The sequence below is a fragment of the Odocoileus virginianus genome, chromosome 9 (assembly GCF_023699985.2).
Source record: "Odocoileus virginianus isolate 20LAN1187 ecotype Illinois chromosome 9, Ovbor_1.2, whole genome shotgun sequence".
Classification (NCBI taxonomy): domain Eukaryota; kingdom Metazoa; phylum Chordata; class Mammalia; order Artiodactyla; family Cervidae; genus Odocoileus; species Odocoileus virginianus.
In genome coordinates, this window is record NC_069682.1 from 58,161,006 (window position 1) to 58,182,069 (window position 21,064).

General features: G+C 47.4%; 1 protein-coding gene across 1 annotated transcript; it reads left to right on the plus strand.

The window, feature by feature from the left end:
• Positions 1 to 10,967: 10,967 nt before the first annotated feature.
• LOC110143039 (short palate, lung and nasal epithelium carcinoma-associated protein 2A-like) lies at positions 10,968 to 19,551 on the plus strand. The gene is given in 9 exon segments (XM_020902563.2): positions 10,968 to 11,122; positions 12,885 to 12,942; positions 12,944 to 13,015; positions 14,282 to 14,386; positions 15,389 to 15,502; positions 15,504 to 15,539; positions 18,008 to 18,089; positions 19,137 to 19,200; positions 19,418 to 19,551. Coding segments are annotated over 9 exon segments (813 nt in total). The 5' UTR covers positions 10,968 to 10,974.
• Positions 19,552 to 21,064: the final 1,513 nt, after the last annotated feature.

Sequence of the window (21,064 nt, forward strand, 5' to 3'; positions counted from 1 at the left end):
TCTAGTAGCAGACTGAGCCCTGATCTCAGTCACAGACCGAGTCCTGATCCTTAATCACACACTCAGACTAAACTTGATTCTGCTCCCTGACTGAGCCCAGAACATAGTCAGACATAGCTTTCACTCGAGTTGCTGACTGAGCCCTGACGCTGGTCATGGATAGAGACCTCTCCTGTATCTGTCTGATCCTTGATCCTGATCATATACTGAGCCCCGAACCCCGAAGCATCATGGCCCCAGATCAGTCTTTTCACATCAGCCATTGTTGTTAGTGAGAGGGTGGGAGGGGGTCAGTGCCAGGTGCCAGAGAAAGACCCCAAACCACCAGTGCCAGTCCCTCCCCAAGCCTCAGAGCTCCCACCATTTGGGGGGAAGCACTCTGGCAGCTGTACTGTGAATGCAGGAGCAGGTAAGGGCCCAGGATGTCCATACCTCACACTGGGGTCTCCTTCCAGCTTGGTTCCCAGAGACTTGAATGAATCTCTGACCCGTCTCCCTCTGGGACGGTCGGTCCTGCCACCATCCCCCAGGAGTGACAACCGAATCCAGTCAAAGGATGCCTCTCAGATACTCATGCTCACAGTCAGGACATCCTATGCTCATCGCCCTCCACCCCCAGCAATAAAAAGCCATTTCTGCACCTCCTGTGTGGTCCTGCATTCCTTCCATTGGGATTTCAGGGAAGGCGAGGTATGGGCAATCAGGGCAGCAGAGACCTGGATCCAAAGCTGGAAGGAAATTTTGGGATTATCCAGCCCCACTTCCGTGTCTTACGAATGGGACCACTGAGGCCCAGGATGGGCAAGCAGGTGACCTGAGGTCACATAGAGATGGCCTCACTCTGCTTCTGCTACAACACTGCCACGATGGAGCGCTGCCTTCGCCAGCACACCTGACCTCATGACCTCCTCACAGCACCCTTCTGTTCTTGTCTCCATTTTACAGGTTAGGAAACTGAGGCTCATAAAGGACAAGCGACACATCTAGGTTACAGGGTGGCAACTGGCAGGAATAGGATTTAAACCCATGGTTATGGGATCCCTTGCTCAGAGAGGTGACGTCCCATCTCCCAGTACTCAGACACCTCTCCCCAGCGCCCAGCAGGTCTCCATGTCCTGGCCTTGATCTCTCCCGCCCAAGACTGATGAGGTTCCTCTTGTGGCCCTTCTGTCTCCTCAGTGTGCAAGCCCTCAGTTTCCCCTTTGCCTTGAATGTGGTGCACAGCACCCCTTATTCACAGCTGTGTCACCTCTGCAGAGGACGGACCCAAGCTATCACCTCAGGGTCCCCGAGCCTCTCCTTTCCAGGAGGCCATCTGACTTTCCTGCCAAGAGGCCCAGGGAATATTTTTCCATGTTGCCAAGGAGTCATCTCACTGCTGTGTGCAATTCTGTGAGCGAAGAACCACTGTCGTCTTCACGGGAGACTTGGGTTAAAAGAGGCCAGGGTCAAACAGAGGCCTGCACCAGCTGCTGCTTCACTCAAGGGCCTTCTGTCTAAAGGATGCCTCACAAGGTCAAGTCATCTCAGGAGGCCCTTGAGCCCCTGGGGCAGCTTGGTGGGGGGCCTTGGAGCAGCTCTCCCAAGAGACATCAGTTCAGGCTGTGCCGGGGCTCCTGACACACGTGAGGTGAGAGGTTGGACAGAGCTGAGCATGACCTGGCCTCTGCTGTTGCCAGCTGTGTGATCTCAGCCAACTTACCTAACCTCTCCGAACCACAGTCCTCAAACCTGCCCAATGGAGTTAACAGCAAAACCTCCCTCGTTGTGTGGATGTGAGAATGAAATGAGTCAGTGAGTGGAAAGTGCTTTACCAGAGTCTGACTCTGGTGAGCACAAATGAATGTCAGCCTCTACACACTGGAATTGCTGTCAAACAGTGTTGAGAAAGCACATATGAAGTCTTTATACACTGTATCTCATTAGATTCTGATTTCTACTGAGTGATTCAGTGAATGGTTCCTGGAGGAGGTGTGGCAACTGAGTCTCAGAGAGGGAAAGTAACTTCTCCAGGGCCACACAGCCAGTCAGAGGCAAAGCTAGATTTCAGGTGAAGTCAGTCTCTTCCGGAGCTGGTTCTTCCCATGCTGGGCATAGCAAAGGGATGAGCACTTTCTCTGTCTATATTTTGTGACAATCCCAACTCCCACAACAGCACACAAGGAGGTCTCACAATTCAGGGCTTCTCTTGAGCAGTAGCCCACTCGGGTCAGTGCTGAGCCTTTGTCCAGGCTGTTCCACCCCCTGGTCATCATTCCTTCCCTCCCTCCAGCTTCTCAATCCTCCTCTGCCCACCACTCTGCTCAGGAGCTGTCTCCTGGTAAGTGGGGGCCACTCCTCAATGTTGCCCCAACAAAGAGACCATGTTTTCTAATTGGTAGCTCTACCCAAGCTATCTTGTCATCATTGTCCCATACAGACAGAGGGTTCAGGAAGTTTCAGCTCTCATAAAAACAGTTTACACTTTATTTTTACTAATCTTTCCCCCATTTTTTGGTGAGAAAAATTGACATTCAACACTGTATAAATTGAAGACAACAGTTTGATTTCTGTGCGATAGATTAAGCTAATATTCAAGTTCTCATATGGATTCAATAAAAAAGAAAAACAGTTTTTCCTTGTGATGAGAACTCTTAGAATTTGCTCTCTTAACAAACTTTCTATATATCGTACATCACTGCTAGTTATAGGTACCATATTGTATATAATATCCCTAGTGCTAAAATGTGAAGAATAGAAATAAATACCTACATAAAGAAGCAAGAAAAATCCAAATAAACAACCTACCAATGTGCCTTAAAGGATTAGAAAAAGAAGAATAACTAAGACCTAAGTAACCACTCAAGAAGTACAATAAAGATTACAACAGGAATAAATTAAATAAGAAGAGAAAAATAATTGAAAATGTTAACCAAATTGGTCAATATTGGTTAATATTGGTGCTTTAAAAATGTAAAAGAAATTGAAAAATCCTGGGCTAGATCTCATGACTCACAAGGGGGCTTTAGGTCTTCACATGTTGCCTGGATCTGATTTGTCCTCAAGATAGCATTTATATACAAATATTTTGGCAAAGCTCACTAGAAAAAGAAGCTGTACAAAGGGGATGAGACAAAATATTGTTATAGTGCCTTGGTCTAAGTGTGCCTGAAGTCCTCCTTGCCACAAAAATTTCAATTCAAATACATGTCTCACTTCCTATTTTTTATTTTTCTTGAAGCCAAGGAGAGTCAGCTCCTGCCATTCAAATCGGCAGGAAGTCCTGGAAACACATTTGTAGACTCAAGTCTTCCTCCTCCAATCTGATGCCTACTCAAGCGTCACACAACCACACTGGAAACATAACAGACATCAAAGCCACACAGAGCTTAGAGGTCATCATTTTAACCTCTTTGCTGGAAAGTCTAGGGAGACTGTGGCCTGGGCGAATGGCTTGGCACTGCGGGTGCGCTTTCGCCATTGGTGCTCACGACAACCCACATAGTAGGCATGGAAAACCTCATTTTCTAGTTGAGGATACTGAGGTCCAGGGAAGGGAGGTGGCTGGTCTAGGTTTCACAAGCACAGAAACCCAGCATTTGCATCCACAGGGACAGTCAGGTCACATTGAGACCAGCTGGTGGGGCAGGTGAGAACTTGGACTCGAATGTCTGCTTATTCCTCGATGTCTGCTGTTTGAGTTGGTTGTTACGCCTGGTGGATTGGGCCCATGTCAACACGGAACACCTGGTCCAGGAAGCCCAGATGGGTGCCCACTTGGCATCGGGCTTATAGCACCAGCAGAGACCTCTGGGTCACCCATGCCCATCTCCTCCGGTCCCCCACCTGCGTCTCAGTAGGAACCGGATGAACTCAGCGAGGACAAAGTACAGGCAGGGCTGGAGGCTTGAGGAGCCAGCCTTCCTCACCGTAACTGTGCTCCCACCATCAGAGCACAGAGCAGGGGGAGGGTGGCAGCCCAGGTGCCCAAGCCCGGTGCTGGGACATGGAGGACCCCATCCAGCAGGGCCTTGGATCCGTCAGCAGACCACCCTCCACACTGTCTGAGCCTGGTTTGTACACATCTGAGGTCCCTCTTCCCCTGGTTGTGGGCACAGAGCTGAGGGATGTGAGGAAAATCTTGTGGAGAGACTTGTTCTCACCTCAAGACTGCAACCCAGGGGGTGGGGAGTGATGTAATGAACTCAGACCTGGAGTTGGCCCCAGGCTTCCGCTGCCTCCTTGTAAAGTAGGTAAACAACCTGGCACCTGGATCCCCGTGGCAAAATGGAAATTAAAAGGGTACCAAGGGGACGGTGGTCAGACCCCAGTTCTGGATTCGGGCAGACTGCTTTCTAATCCTCTCTTTCCCTGTTGCTGGCTTGAGGCCTGGACAAGGGACTGCATCTCCCTGAACCTCAGGTCCCTAGTGTGCAAAATGAGACCAAGTATGGGAGTCTCCTCCCAGGTGTGCTGTGAGGACGTGGAGGGATGCTGTGTGTAGGCTCCGAATACACGGTTACAACACTGATGATGATACTATAATTACACCTCAGGTGTCCCATCTGTACATGACCCCACTGCACAGGCTTATGGAGAGGATGAAGGGAGGAGATCAAGCATCCAATATGCTTTATGCTTAATCAATGGAAACCAGATTTCTTATTTTGTGCACTATAAAGACCGCATGACCTAGATGGGCTCAGACTTCCTGGCACCTGTGTCTATAAGTTCTGGCTCCCTGGTGACTGGTGTATAAGCTTTGGGAGGTGCAGTTCCTCACTGAGCCTCAACTTCCTGTCAGGACCATGTTAGAGATTCCAAGAACTCTGGTATCATGTACACCTGATTAATTGTAGGGGCTGGATGGAGCTTTCTGCAGAGAAGCCCTCCCAGGTGGCTCCTGGGCTTGGAGGGCTGGATTGATTAGTGATGTCTGCCCCAAGTTCAGGAGGGGAGAGTGGAACGACTGCATGTTCGCCAGATCAGGACCAGGTCATCTCTAATGGCCCCTCCAGCCCGTGATGGGTGCATGGACACCACATGTTCACGGAGGTTGGGACTCTGGGACCTGCCTAGTGCTGTGGGGTGGAGAAGGGACCCTGATCTGGGTTCCAGGCTTGGCTCAGTTTATAACCTGTTTTGTGACTCTGAGTAAGATGTTCATTTTCTCCAGGGTCTCCATTTCTTCTAACTACACAATGAATAGAGGCTTCCTGCTACACATTTGACCCCTTGGTCTTCTGAGAGGTGGTCAGGAATGTCTGGGGGCTACTTGCTACATTCCCACCAGCTGGAGCAACGTGCATAGGGGAGAAACCTCGGGCCAGCCCAGCCCACACCCTTAAGCCGCTACACATACCTGTGGTCACCTGCGGGGCCAGAGAGAAGGGAGGGGTGGCTTCTAATGCAGCAGAAGTGCCCGTGTCTGGGGAGAGGCCGATGTGCACAGAACGTACTTGAAAACAGAGCAACGTGCTCTCCCTCAGGGAAGTCTGCCATGGGCAGGGCCCCGATCTGTGTGTTATAATAACAGTGACAAGAACATGTCAGGGAGCATGTGTTCATCAGCTACGATCACAAGGCATTGTTATGGCACAGGGGACATGGCAGGGAACAAAACAGATGAGATCCCTGCCTAGTGGGGCTCCCTCTCCAGTGGACGAGGAAGAAAGCAAATCTTTAGGGACCGCGTGTCCAGATTTATACCTGTTGACTGTGTACCCTTCAGACCAGTTCAGTGGTGTAGGTACACCCATTTGCCCTATTTACAGGTGAGTAAACTGAGTCTCTAGGAGGGAAAGATCATAAGGCTAGTAAGTGGCAGCACTCTGATTTGCTTACAGTCTCATCTACTTTCAAGAACTGCACACACTGCCCCTTGTCTCCCTCCCTATTTTCCAGGCTCCTGAATGCTGCCGTAGGTCACAACTCACAACTATGTATTGCAGTGACAGCAATTATGATGATCTCTATTATTCATGGAGCACCTTCCTCAGCCAGGGCTGGGTTGGGCTCTCTACTGACATTTCCTCATTTAGTGCCCCCAGCTGCTCTTCTAAGGTAGAGGATAATCTAGTGCTCCTTTTCATGGTTGAAAGCAAAAAAAAAACAGAGCTCCAAGAGGTTATGACATTTACCTGCTGTCACACCACCAACAAGGAAAAGTTCTGGGATGTACACCCCAGGATGACCTAGAGCAAGCTTTTAGTACTGTTGCAACTAAAATGCATGGATTCCTTGATGGGTACCTTTTAATTAATCAGCATTAAAAATGCTTATGCAAGCTGTAATAAATATTTATTGAAAATCTGCTCTGTGTCAGGGCCTGGGCATGAAGCCTGTGGTTTTGGCCCTTATGGCGTCAGAGAGGGGGCAGTTATCACTGTGCCCAAGGAGCTGATGGGATTCAGGCTCAAAGCAAGAGTGTGGGGTGGCCCAGCAGGTGGGAATGTAGCAAGTATCCCTTAGATGTTCCTGACCACCTCTCAGAGCCCCGAGGAGTCAGCCATGTAGCAGGGACCCTCTGTTCATTTTGTAGTTAGAGGCAACAGAGACTTTGGGAGAAAATGAACATGTTACTCAGAGTCACAAAGCAGGTTATTTTCTGGTCAAGACTGGAACCTAGATAAGGGTCTTCATCTCCTTCTCCTGCACCAGGCAGGTCCCAGAATTCCACCCTCCATGAACGAGTGGTGTTGGTATGCCCATCTCTGGATAAAGAGCCTCTTGGATATGACCTGGTCACACAGTGGCACACACGCAGTGCTTCCATTCTCCCCTCCTGAATTTGTGGCAGGCATCACTAATCAATCCTTCCCTCCAAGTTCAGGAGCTGCCTGCAAGGGCTTCTTAACATAAAGCCCCATCCAATCCCTATATTCAATCAGATCATATTTGAGACCATGGTACTGTCTTCACTAACTCAGCCCCAGAAGGGAAACTTTGGTTTATGAGGAGGCACACCTGCCAAGGACTAAACACCATCACCCAAGGGAGCCAGGATTCGTGGACACTGGTATACTGGAGACCTGAGCCCATTTTATCTCATTCAGTCTTTACTGCACACAAAAGTAAGAAATGCAGTCAGTGAAGTTGCTAAGTCGTGTCTGACTCTTTGTGATCCCATGGACTGTATACTACCAGGCTCCTCCATCCGTGGAATTTTCCAAGCAAGAGTGCTGGAGTGGGTTGCCACTTCCTTTTCCAGAGGATCTTCCCAAACTGGGGATCAAACCCAGGTCTCCTGCATTGCAGACAGAAGCTTTGCCATCTGAGCTACCAGGGAAGCCCAAGAAATGCAGTAGCCATTGCTTAAGATTAAGCGTATTGAGTGCTTCATCTCACTTAGTCTTCTCCATAACCCTCTGGGGTAGGACCACCCATCTGTAGATGGGAGACCTGAGTTGGAGGGGAGTGAAATGGCCTGACAATAGAAACAACTGTCATCATCATTTCATCATTGGTGTTACTGCATATCAGGTACCTACTTCATGCTCAGCCCTTCATACACATTATCCCACCACATCCTCACCACACACCTGGAGGAGAATCCCATCTTTAGTGCCATGTCACACACAGGGGACCTGAGGCTCAGGGAGATGAAGCTCCTTGTCCAGGCTGCATAGCCAGTAACAGGAGGAGAGGATTCAAACTCAGCTGGCCCGGCACTAGAGCCAGGCTATGAGCAGCAGTCCTTCGGTACCATTTTCATTTCCATTTGCCACCAGGATCCAAACGCAGGTTGATTACCTATTTTACCAGCTGAAGCCTGGGGCCAACACCAGGTCTGAGCTCACTACATTACATTCAGTCCCCTGGGCTGTGTTCCTGAGTTGGGACAACTCTCTGCACAAGGTTTCTGCACAGCCCTCAGCTCTGTGCCCACAACCAGGAGAAGAGGGGCCACAGATATTTGCAAAACTGGGCACAGACAGTCTGGGAGGGTGGTCTGCTGACAGGCCTAAGGCTCTGCTGGACAGGGTTCTCCATGTCCCTGGCTTAGGCTTGGGCACCTGCCCTGTGCTTTGATGGTGGGACCAGAGTCAGGGTGAGGAAGGCTAACTCCCAAAACCTCTGGACCTACCCCTACATTCTTCTGGCTGCTATCATGTCCAGGACAGGGTTCCAGGTTTCTGCTGAGATGCAGGTGGGCAAATGGAGGAGACAACCCTGGGTGACTAGCGGGTGCTCCCAGCCTAATGCCAAGTGGGCATGCAATTGCACTTCCAGGACTGGGTGTTCCGGGTTGACCAGGGCCCAATGCACCAGGCATTACAACCAACTCAAACAGCAGAGGTCAAGGAATAAACAGGGTATTCAAGTGCAAGGACTCTCCTGCCCCACCAGCTGACCTCAATATGATGTATGTGAAATGTCCTTCCCTGAGGACCCAAACACTGGGCCCTGTCCTTGTGAGACCTGGGCCAGCCACCTCCTTTCCCTAAACCTCTGTTTCCTCAACCAGAAAGTGGGTCTTTCTGAACCTCCTCATGGAGTTGTCCTGAGCACCAGTTGGGAAAGAGGAACTGCAGTGCCAAGCCCAGGCCCTGGCACTCTCCTGCCCCTACTGGGAGCTGGGCATCACGGCTAATGAATGCCACTCATTGCATCCCCCAGAAGACAAAAAAGAAGCTGGCTTTGTCCTGGGTGTGATCCGTGATGACAAACTACCCAGCACCAGCCAGTGTGACTCCAGGAGGCCATGGCCAGGTGCATGTGGGTCTTGGGAGGACAGGCCGGCGAGAAAAGGAAAGAAGCAGGAAGCCTGAGGGAACCATATCCCCATGGGGTAGTCAGACTCAGGGAGAAAAAAAAAAAAACGTGGGAGCAAGAGTCATACAAATGTGCCACAATGATCTTCAAATGAGAGACCAAGGAAATTTCAAATCATGGCTCACAGTCACATCAAGTCACACAGGATGTTAGCAGTCATCTGGTCAAATTACCAAGCATCTCTAAGGATGGGACCCTCACCACCTTATCAGGGAGTGGATGGCCTTATCAGATGCCACAGAGATGCTTGGAGCATTCTAGAGCAAGGTCAGTGTCTTGGGACCCACGTGAGAGGAAAGCCCTAGAGGAAAGGGTGGTAACAACTTGCTGAGGGCAGAGAATAAGTGGAAAAGCCAAATGATAATGATCTGCTGTGACAGAAGCCAGCAAGAAGCTGCGCTCAGGGGAGATGGGGAGGGACCACCTCAGGTGAGCCGTCATAGAGGTTGCGAGGTGATGTCGTGAGCCAGGGACAGCTAGGCAGGCGAGTTCTGCAAAAAGGGAATGGTCTGTGTGGAGGTCAAAGGCAGCAAAAGGGCTGGTATCCTTCTGAAACAGAAGGAAGTCAGTAGGGCCACGGAGGGAGAGGTAGATGAGTTTGGGGTGGCAGTGAACTGCACCACAAGGCCTTGATAAGGATGCTGTTTTGAAGCTGAGTGCTTCAACCTCTGGCCACTGCACTGAGAGTAGAAGGGTTGGGGGCAAGTGTGCATAGGAATCCTGCATACATGAGGGTACGTATGGAGGCAGGGTTTGTTCACTCACAGGAGGAACTGTACTGGCTAAATGGAGTAGGCAGAGAGGGGAGGGTGGTCCTGAACTGAAAACATTTGCTCTAAGGCTGGCTCCACTGTGAGGGATTTTATGGAGAGCACTCAGACAGAAGGTTTGGGAAGAATGACTCGCTGGTCATTGACCCTGACTCTGTGGGCCACAATTCTAGCCCCATATCTGTCCCTGTCTTTCTGGGGGACCTCAAGCTGATTCCCAAATACTGATAGAATAGTATCATAATTTCCCTCTCAGCCTGTGTTTCCAAATCCTGATAGAATAACCTGGATGATCACCATGGGTCCTTCTACCAGAACATTCTCCACTTCATCCATTCTCGGTCTTTATCCCGACTTGCAATGGCCGCTGTCTTGGCAGCATGAGAACCTGCTCTTAGTCTTGGCACAAAGTCCTCTCCACATCCACTTATTCCAATTCAATCATCCTGGGTGACCTTTGCTTCGGAAGTCTCTCTGTATTCACTCTGGACAGGGGTTATTTTCATTGGAGTCTCCTTGGATGGCTCCAGACACAGGGCTTGTTTCCGGGGGCAGCCTCCCACCACATCACCATTCAGGAGATATAAGGGCCATCACCACCCAGCAGAATTCAGGAGACTCTGCAGGGGAGCAAGGATTTTGTAAGTATTTTTCTCCAAATCTGTGAATGATGGGTTTTCTACCTATTGTCACTCCAGCCTAAGGCCTTCAGAAGGCTTTGGGGGCAGGAGGCAGAGGGATTGGTCTAATTCAATTATCTTGACTAGTGTAAACTGAGAAATGGATTCAACTAGAAGTGCCAAACTGACATGAAAAGCTCGCTCATGATGTGGTGCCCGTTTACATGTTCATACTTTTATTCAGCAAACTTTATTTTGTTGTACTGAGCAAGGAGCAGGGTTTTTACTATGTGTAATGAATTCAATAGTGAGATATGTCACAATCCCTCCTCTAAGGGGTGCACAGCCTGATGGGAAAGGCAGTCAATCTTCTCTAACTGGTCCCCAGGACTCTGGCCATTCAATGAAGGCAGCAAGATGGTGGAGTGGGGCCCCCTATCCTAGACTCTGGGGAGAGGTATAGAGTGATCTTCATAGAGGACATGCTATCTTACTGAATTTGGAGTCAGTAGGAAGTGACTCAGGTGAAAATGAAAAGAAGAGGGAAATGTTCCAGGCAGAGAAGACAGCAAGTGCCACAGACCCCTAGCGAAGAGCACTGATCTGGAGTCAAGTATGACTTTTCAAATAGTATCTCCTTCTTTCACTGGTTGTTTATCTCTGGGCAAGTTGCTCTAGCTTTCTGACCTGGGTGGTGAGAGGGGAGATAACCACATCTATCTTCAAGGTCTGTTGAGTGTAAGAGTGATAGGTGCTCATCCAAGATCCCATTTCCCTGTGGGTAATTCTCACTCCTGTTCCTCCCATGACTGTCCAGGTGTCAGGACAAGATGTTTCAGCTTTGGAAACTTGTTCTCTTGTGCGGCCTGCTCGCTGGGACCTCAGCATCTCTTCTTAACAATCGTGGCAACAGTTTTCTGAGGACAGTGAATTCTGGTCTTGAGAGCAGACTTGGCATCTTTGACAGTACATCTGAAAGTGAGTTAACAACCGGGACGGTCAGTGGCACTTGGGAGCTTCCTGCTAAATACTATGCCTGTATTACCAAAAGCTGTAGCAGGGACTCTCTTTATGGGTTGTTTACTAAGAGAGGTGACTAGTTGGTTCCTGGGTCATTGTTTATTATTTTTCTAGAAACACGCAAAGATTAGCTGAATATCACTTTCCATCTTCAGTTCAGTTCAGTTCAGTTGAGTCACTCAGTCGTGTCTGACTCTTTGCGACCCCATGAACTGCAGCACACCAGGCCTCCCTGTCCATCACCAACTCCTGGAGTTTACACAAACTCATGTCCATTGAGCTGGTGATGCCATCTTCTATCACGGTAAATTTTCTAATATGTTCGTAGGATAAATTCCTAAAAGTGACATTTCAAAAGTTCAAAACTATGCATATTTTAAATTACAGCAGATATTGACAAATAATAATACCCTATGCTAACATTTTCTCCAATAGCCTATGAGGTTACCTTTTTTTCTACTTCCCTGACAGCACTGTTTTGAACAACTGAATTTTTTGCCAGTCTCACAGATGAAAGGTTATAATTCATGTCACTTAGCTTTTCTCTAATTTTGAAAGAATTCACTCATATTTTTCATATTTTCACATTTTCATAATTATGGCTAATTACTTAAATAGTTTATTTATATTTGTGGCATATTCTTTTGCTGGGTCATTCAATTACTTAGTACTCTGTATTAACTATTGGAAAAGGATTCCTACCTAGCCTAGGTAGCTTTAAAATTACCTACCTTTCTAGTTAATCATATGTCCTTGTAATTCTGATTTCTTGAAAGAACTTGGCCTTCTTTTCAATTTCTGGAAACATTACCAGCACCCTGACAAACATGCTTTATAGGAGAAACTAATTTCTGTATATGACTGCCTTTCAAACCTTGCCAGGGCTTGGGAAAACTTCAAAGGGACCCACTTTCCAGTTTCAGTGCTGATAAAACTGGGCTCAGAAGCAGAAGTGTCTGGATTATCTATAGGACCAGACAGAGTTTCCGTCTCTGTTTGCATCATTATAATTAGGTACATATTGTCCATTGCAGAGCCAAGTTGGAGTGCTCTGATTGCAGATCTTTTCTTGTAGACTTTTGTGTGTTTTTTTGAGCTAGTTGTTGCCTTCCTGTTTCTCATTTGAATTCTTTCCTACACATATATTCTGAACTCTTTTCCAATGTGCCATTCTGTATCTGCCATGTTACTTCCTCTATCAAACCCCTCTTTCCTCTGAAAGACCCTCTGTTAGGACTCTCTGTCCTCCTGCTCTGAATGAATCACTGCTTTCTAGGCCTGTTATCCAGGGCTCCTACTTGCCACTTTAATAATTTGGAGCCATGTTTTTTCTTTGATTCTACATTTTCCATTTCTCATTTTGTTCTCAGTTTAATCTGTTTGTATGAGCATCTCCTTAATCTTCACTACTAGAAGCTGATGTGCAATCAGTATCTACTGCCTGCTCAGTGGATTGATTGCTTTGTTGAAATGATGAGCATATATTAGCATGAAGGTAGCATACTAGGAACAAGGTCTCCTAGCTGTGTGACTTTGGCCCATGTCTTAATCTTTTGATCCTTTAATTCCTCATCTGAAAGTGCAGATAATATACCATCTACTTTATGGAGGTGTTATAAGATGAAATAAAATAACCTAAGAAAGTAGTCTCATTAGTACCTGGTGCCTAGGAACTGCTTCTTAAGTTGTGTACTACACTAAACGGAGATTGTTTTTGCAGTTATACTTCAGAGGTTGAAGACTGAATTGGAATCCAGGTGTTTGGACGAGGTTGTGGAGAACCCAGGAAACTGAGAATTTGTTGGAACAACTCATTTCTAGAATTTTTCAAGTAGTGAACAGGCTTACAGGGTGAGTTGATGCTTCATGTTGGAAATCTTTGCTCCCAGAAAAGAGAATATGTACCTTTGGGTAGGTAAGTTTAATATAAAAGAAAGAAAGATGAACAAACCTTGTGTGTTCTTGCAGAGCAGAAGCAGTCTGAGGCCAGCTCTACCAGAGCCTGGGAAAATTAGAGTCAGCGCTGCAGGGCCTGTCCAGCATCTCATGGGTCTGGACCTTCTATTCTGTGATTTCAGGGTCAGGATGAAGGTTCTCTTCTCCCTCACCTCTATCTGTTTGCTGATGCCTAAAGTCCCTTTTCTAAGGAATGACTTTTCTTCTCTGAATATAGCTGAGTATAAAAGCCTAAATGGCCTCAAGAGAGAGAAAACTAGAATTCACACCACGTAGGTGGCTCCACACATAACGTCTGGGAGTCAGGCAGTTCTGGGTTCAAATTCTGACTCTGCATAAAAAGAATTAATTAATCCTGTCTGCAGCAACCAAAGGATGGACATAGAGGTTATCATACTAAATGAAGTAAGTCAGGCGGAGGAAAAACAAATACCATATGATGCCACTTATGTATGGAATCTAAAATATGATACAAAAGATCTTATACAAAACAGGCTTGTGGACATAAAAAGCAAACGCATGGTTACCAGAAGGGAAAGCAATGTGGGAGAGAAATTAGGGGTTTCGCATTAACATATGCTAAGTTGCTTCAGTCATGTCCAACTCCTTACAACCTTATGGACCGTAGCCCACCAGGCTCCTCTGTCCATGGGATTGTGCAGGCAAGGATACTGGAATGGGCTGCCATTTCCTACTCCAGGCATTAACATATACACACTACTATATATACAATAAACAACCAACAAGGACCTACTATAGAGCACAGGGAACTATACTCAATATTCTGTAATAACCTATAAGGTAGAAGAATCTGAAATAAAGATACCTCTCTAAATATACATATCTCTACCTGAATCACTCTGCTGCCCACCTGAAACTAACACAACATCATAAAGCAGCTATACCTCAACTAAAAACAAAAACAAAAAAATCAAATACTGGCTCTGGCACATGTTCACCCTTGGCGTCTTGAGGAAATCACAGCCGTCTGATCCTCAGTCTGCCATGCCTCCAATGGAAAGAATCCAACCCCTGAGCAGGGCTCTCGTGAGACCAAAGCAGGTGAAGTCCATGAGGCTCAATGCTCAGCACAACGCTGGCAGAGAAGAGCCAAGCAATGACTGTCAGGAGTGACAAGGGTGAACTGTGGTTTTTACACAGGGTGAGAATCAGGAATGTCCAAGTCCCGGATATCACATTTGAGGCGACTTCTGACAACAGTGCTGACGTGAAGATCCCCATCACTGCTGATGTCACCGTGAACCTGTGAGTAGCCTTAGAATCTGAGGGTTGGGAGAGGCAGTGAGGTATGGCCAATAGGTCTCCAATGGCATCAGGCACTTTTCCACCCTGCTGCCTTGCTCTCCCAATCTGCAAAATAAGGAGGCCTTTGCAACTCCTAAATCCTAACCTTTAAAATGTTCTAAGAAACATTGCCCAGAACCAAATCTCTTTTTTAAAAAGTCCTCCATGAAATATATTTCCAAAATCATAAAACTTATCTAATCATAATAGTTGAAAATTGAGAAGACATGAACATTTATAACTCTTAGGCAAAGTTTCCTCCAGCATCACTTTGTCTCTCAAGATTCTCTTTAAATAGCAGTCACCAGTATGGTCATATAGTAGTAAACAGTATGTAATGAAAGGCATGTGAAATTATATGGAAACTATAATTATATTAGAAATTTTATTAATTCATTAATTATATAAATTATATTAGAAACAATAATTTCTAAGTATTTTAATTGCTTTTTAAATACCAAGAGAAAGAAAAATGCAGATGTGCAAATGAGTCTTTTTTTTTAGACGAGTCTTTATAAATTAAGTGTGCTGCTATTTCATCATTCATTGGATATGAGATCTTGGTATAGTTACTTAACCTCTCTATACCAAACATTTCCTCACACTGAAAGTAGAGATAATGATAGTACTTTTCCCTCATGGTACTGCTGTCAAGATTAAATCGCTTAATTCAAGTAAAAGACTTTTGTGAAATACTTAACACAGAGTTTGTGCTCAAGAAAGGTTAACTATTATTTTTGTTTTGTTTATCGGTGTGATACTGTATAAAAATTTCATACGTGCCAAACCCATGGGGCCAGGAAAAGTAATACCTAATGAAAGAATGTGGATTTCATAAAAAATTTACCCACCATTGACTTTATCCATAGATATCCCATGCAATGGCCATCTAGAGAGAGAGACTTGTGGGCAATGTGAAGAGACTCCTCCACCTCTGTTCACTGTGAATCTTATTCCCTGCAGGCCTCTGTTGGGTGACATTGTCGACCTGGGCCTTAAAGTGGACCTCCAAACTAGTGTCAGCATTGAAACTGATGCCGAGACTGGTGACTCCAAGGTGGTCGTGGGAGAATGCACCCGACCCAGAAAGCATCTCACTCACGGTGCTGCGCAGGTCAGGCCCACACATCTCTGCAGAGCAAGGAATTCCAGAGGAGTTGGGGCCCATAATTTCAGCCTTATTCCTTGCCTGGGAGGGAGCAGAGTATGGTAAAAAAAGAGAGAGAGAGAGAGAGAGTTCAGACTCTGGAGTCAAGCTAGCTTTGCCACTCACTTGTGTCTTTGTAATCAATTTAGCCTATAGAAGCTTTAGCTATCACATCTTTAAACTAAGGTTGGTAACATTACCTAACTCATATGCTACTATGTTGACCAAATGAGAAAATACATAGCATACTCAGAGAATATTTGGCCAAGCACATACAGAGCTTTCAGTAATAGTAATATCTATCCTTATTTTCTGTCTCTTGGTTCTTCCCATTACTAAGACGGGAGTGTTGACCTCTCAAACCGTAACTGTGAGTTTGTATATTTCACCTTTCAGCTTTATTTGTTTTTGCTTCCTGGTTTTTGAAGCTCTATTGCATGCACATTTAGCATTGTTACATCTACTTGAAGAACTGACACTTCTCTTATTATATCAGGCTTCCCTGGTGGCTCAGAGGTTAAAGCGTCTGCCCGCAATGCAGGAGACCTAGATTCGATCCCTGGGTCGGGAAGATCCCCTGGAGAAGGAACTGGCAACCCACTCCAGTATTCTTGCCTGGAGAATCCCATGGACCAAGGAGCCTGGTAGGCTACAGTCCACGGAGTCGAATGTCCCTCAAATAATAATAATGATAATAACAATAATAATATATTGTGTTTACCTTCTTGCCTCTAGTTAGGGGCAGGCAAGAAGAGTAAACCCTGCTACAGGCTCTAATTTCAGATTGTGCCCTAATCATCTTCCACTCAATGGAAGATTCCCAAAATGAGGCCTTGAAAAATTAATTATCTCCATTTAAGTCACTGATCTCCAGTAACCCACGAAATCTAGATCTTAAACTGTGTGGTTGAAAAAAGCAGGTTTTGCCCAGGGACAATGGTAGAGAGAAAAAGGCTGACTCTGGTCCTGGCTCGGAGAGGAGGAGTGGTCTGGAAGCTGAAGACTGGGGCAGGCTGACCTTGGCAGGTATCAAGGCTGAGCCATGAATACAGGTCAGTCCATCTTGCTCCAACAAGGGATCTGATCACAGGTTGCCTAGGGACCCCCCAAAACCCACAGATAGGCTCTGCAGCCTGTCATCACTTGAAAAGACTAATGTAAGTCCAAATGCCTGAGCCCTGCTGGACACTGCCTAGCCTATAGCCCCAGGGAAATCATCCAGCCTTCTGGGTCTCAGTGTCCATACCTGTGAAATGGCATTCCACCCTGCTGCTCCAAATCCTTTTGGGGCTTTTCTCTTCGCCATGGGTGGAATCTCAAGCTCTCCCCAGTGCCACTGAGGCTCTGCCTGATCGGATCCGCCCTCATATCACTGTGCTCTCCCCCTTGCCCTCTCCGCTCTAGACACACTAGCTTTTGCTCTGAGTCTCAGAAAAACTTCCACTCAAGACCTGTGCACAGGCTGCTCTGGAACCTAGTCTCAAACACCTTTCCCACATTCCTTCTTATTGTACTTCTCATCCTTCAGAGTCTAAAACAAAATTCCTCCTCTTCTCTCTTGGAAGATCTACTCTCACCCTTCTCAATACCTATCATAAGTTGTCATTATGTATTTAGTTGTATGTTTACTTCCTTTCCTCCTTCAGCCAAAAACATGTTGAGCATCTGTTCTATGCCAAGCAGCTGCCTTTCTGAGCTCTGGAGAATTTATGGTGACTGCAGGCAAGGACCTTGCTCTCGTGGAGTTTACACTCTTGAGGGGAAGGCAGACAGGAGAGCATTCAGTCCAGTAATAAAGAGCTCACACGGAAATGTCAGATGGCAAAGATCCCTGAGCAGTGCAGCACACTTAACAGAGTGCTATGATACAAACTGATACAAAGTCCTTCCTTAGGCAAGCAGTCAGGGAGGGCTGCCCTGAGGTGGTGAAAGTTATGCTGAGAGCTGATAGTGGGAAGGAGCAAGCCTTAGGAAAACTTGTTTAATGCGGGGTTGGCCAAAACATTTATTTGGGTTTTTCCATAAGATGTTACAGAAAGCTGAACAATCATTTTGGCCTCTAGTACTTAGGTACCATGTTAGGAGCTGCTTGTGCTTTCTTCATCACTGTGTCCTAAGTCAGGCTTGGTTCCCAGCATATAGTTGGTGTTCTGTAAATATGTGCTGACAAATAAATGAATGGATGGCTAGATGGATGGATGGATAAAAGAATGGAAGGATGGATGAATGAGGTCTCAGGGTTGTGATGAGACTCTCATGAGCTACTGGGGTGGGCTGCTGGTCAACCATGGGGTTCTAAGTGATGATCCCCCTGGGTAGAGACTCAAGTCACCTGACCTCAAGGTGCTCCACCATATTCCACCCTCTTTCCCACTGCTTCTTCTTGGCCGCTCTGCCAACTTCACCAGCCTTTATCAATTTCCTCTCTTCTCCAGGCGCTTTGGACTGCTCAACGACGTTGTGGACATTGGCGTCAACCTTGCGAGAAGTGTGGTGTCCTTTGTAGTGCAGGACGAGGTGAGTCCCCCACTCCTGGGGGTGCAGAGCCAGGCCTGGTGGGGGCAGGTGTGACATTCCATGGGTGAGCTGCACTCTCTGGGCACCTTCCTTTCTGAGGGGCCAACTTCCCTATGAGGTGTCAGTTGCTATTCTGCCCTGCCCCACCCCACTTCACCCAGCCTGGCCTGGGGAGGAGAAGAGGGGCCCAACATGAGCTGAAATCACTGGGTCCCACACTTGAACCATTTGCCATACCCATGGACTGCCAGTAGGCCTTTTAGCTAATATTTTTCTTATTTCAATGCAACTTCATTTATTTTATTTAAATACAAAATCTGTACATACCATAGGTCAGATTTCTACGTATCATATACAAAACCATATGTACCATGTGCCCTAAATGCCAAAGATTCTAAATTAGTCACTCTGGAAAGGGGCTTGCAATCTGGGTTTATTTTTTAAAGAATCCTCCAGGAGGCCCTGAGATTTACTGAACTGGAGGGTCACTATTAAAACTATGGTTGTCAGACCAGCAGCACTGACCTTCCCTGGGCATTTTTTAGAATACAGACTCTTAGGTCCCACTCCAGACCTGCTGCTCATTAATTTGCCTTTTAACAAGATCCTTGGGGAATTGTATGCACACAAAATTGTGAGAAACACTTCTCTATGGTTCCCAGGGCCCCATTTGACCCTTGAGGTTTCAGAGTCCAAAGGACAAGGTTTCTAAGAGCACAGGGATCAGGGATGCTTACAGTCTAGATACTTAAGGTACTGGGATTCTAATGTTCTGAGGTTTTTAGGGTTCCAGTGTCCTCTGGATCTCAGATATGGGCATTCTAGGTTTCCTTTGTTCTAGATTCCTAAGGGTCAGAAGTTCTGAGGCCCCAAGTAGTGAGCATCTCTGTGGGTGGGGGGCAGGGTGCTCACAGCAGGTAATAACCAGTCGTCTTCCTTCTCCGTCTCTCCTCTCCCTCCTCACCTCCTGACTTCTTTCTTTCCTTCCCTCTTTCCAATTCTCTCTGTGTGTGTCTCTCTCTTTCCCTGGCTCTGTGTGACCCTCAGCTGTGCCCACGAATCCGTGAACTCCTTGAAAGCCTGGATGCAGAGTGTGTTAAGAAACTCATCGGTAAGTCACAGCCTGGGGAAGCGGGGAGGGGGCTCCCTCTGCAGCCTCACTGGGGATGGTATGCGGCTCTATCCCTACAGCACCAGCAGGGGATCCTGCAGAAGCTGAGGACCCTTCATCCTGAGCAAGTCAGGAGAGTGTGGCTGGATGGGTCCCTGCAGGCTGAGGGTCTCTGTCGGCCTTTGAGAGCTTCTGCTGCCCTCCTTCCCACTGGCAGAAACTGCTCCCCAGAATGATGTGAGAAAGAGGACAGGCCAGATCTGGGTTCAAACCCTGGATCTGCTACTTAGCAACTGTGCAGTCCTGGTCAACTGGCTCCGCCTCTCTGAGCCTCGGGTTCCTCCCAGGTGAAAGGAGATTGTAAACGCGGCTTAGCTGATGAATGGATTTAAAGAAAAAGCAGCAAGAGCCTAATATCCAGTAGGCATTGATGATAAACACCGTCCCTTTACTTTTTCTTCTTGTGAGGAGGTGTGGTTTCACCCCCAGCCCGTGGGAACTTTCCTTGACCTGTGTCTCTAGCCTGGCTGGAGTTGCTGGGGCTGTGGGCAACAGAAATGGGATGAGTGAAGCATGAGGGTCCTGGAGGCAGTTCTTCGAGAAAATAGCCACAGATGTAGTTCATTGGGCCATTGCTCTATGTTTCTTACATACTATCCCTGGATCCTTGCAATGACCTGTGGGGATGGGTAGTATTATCATACCCATTTTACAGATGAACTAACTGAGGTTCAGAGAGATGGAGTGACACACAAGAGGTCCCATGGCTGTCAAGTCTGACCTGCTGGAGGGTGGCAGTCACTGGTGTCTGATTTATATTCAACTTTCCAGTGCTGGAGCCTGAGAACTACTACTAATTGTGTTCTTTAGGTGAACCTCAGGACACCCACCCAACAGGAAACTGAAGAGCGCAGATGAGGAAAACAGCTGGGATGTCTGCCTGCGGGTGAGGGCTGGGTCCAGGGCCCGGGGCTGAGGGAGACACCCCAGAGGGGGCTATAGAGAAGCAGAAACAAGCTTGGCTTTTGCTCTTTCTCTAGTGGCAGACTGAGCCCTGATCTCAGTCACAGACCAACTCCTGACTCTTAATCAGACACACAGATTGGGCTTGATTCTGCTCGCTGACTGAGCCTGGAACAGTCAGACTGAGCTTTGACTCCAGTCGTTGACTGAGCCCTGACACTGGTCACAGATAGAGACCAGATCGCATCTCAGTCTGATCCCTGATCCTGATCATACACTGAGCCCTGAACCCTGGCTCCTCTGGGCCCTGATCAGTCTTTTCACATCGGCCATTGTTGCTAAGGTGAGGGTGGTGGGAGGGTGAGGGGATGAGGAGAGGTCAGTGCCAGGTGCCAGAGAAAGACCCCAAACCACAGGTGCCGGTCCCTCCCCAAGCCTCCGAGCTCGCAGGGTTTGGGGAAAGTACTCCTGCAGCCATGTCTGGCGAACCCAGGAAGCAGGTAAGGGTCCCAGGGTGTCCATGCCTCACACCAGGGTCTCCTTGCAGATTGGTTCCCGGGACTTGACTGAATCTCTGTACCATCTTCCTCTGGGACGGTCGGTGCTGCCACCATCCCCCAGGAGTGACAAATGAGCCCAGTCAAAGGACACCTCTCAGATACGCGTGCTCACAGTTAGGACACCCTATGCTCATCACCTTCCACCCCCAGCAATAAAAAGCCATTCCAGCACTTTCTGTGTGGTTCATTGCATTCCTTCCATTGGGATTTTGGGGGATGTGGGATATGTGCAACCAGGTAAGCAGAGACCTGGATTTGAAGCTCAAGGGAGCTTGGGGATTATCCAGCCTCACCTCCTTGTCTTACAAACAGGAAAACTGAGGCCCAGGATGGGCAAGAAA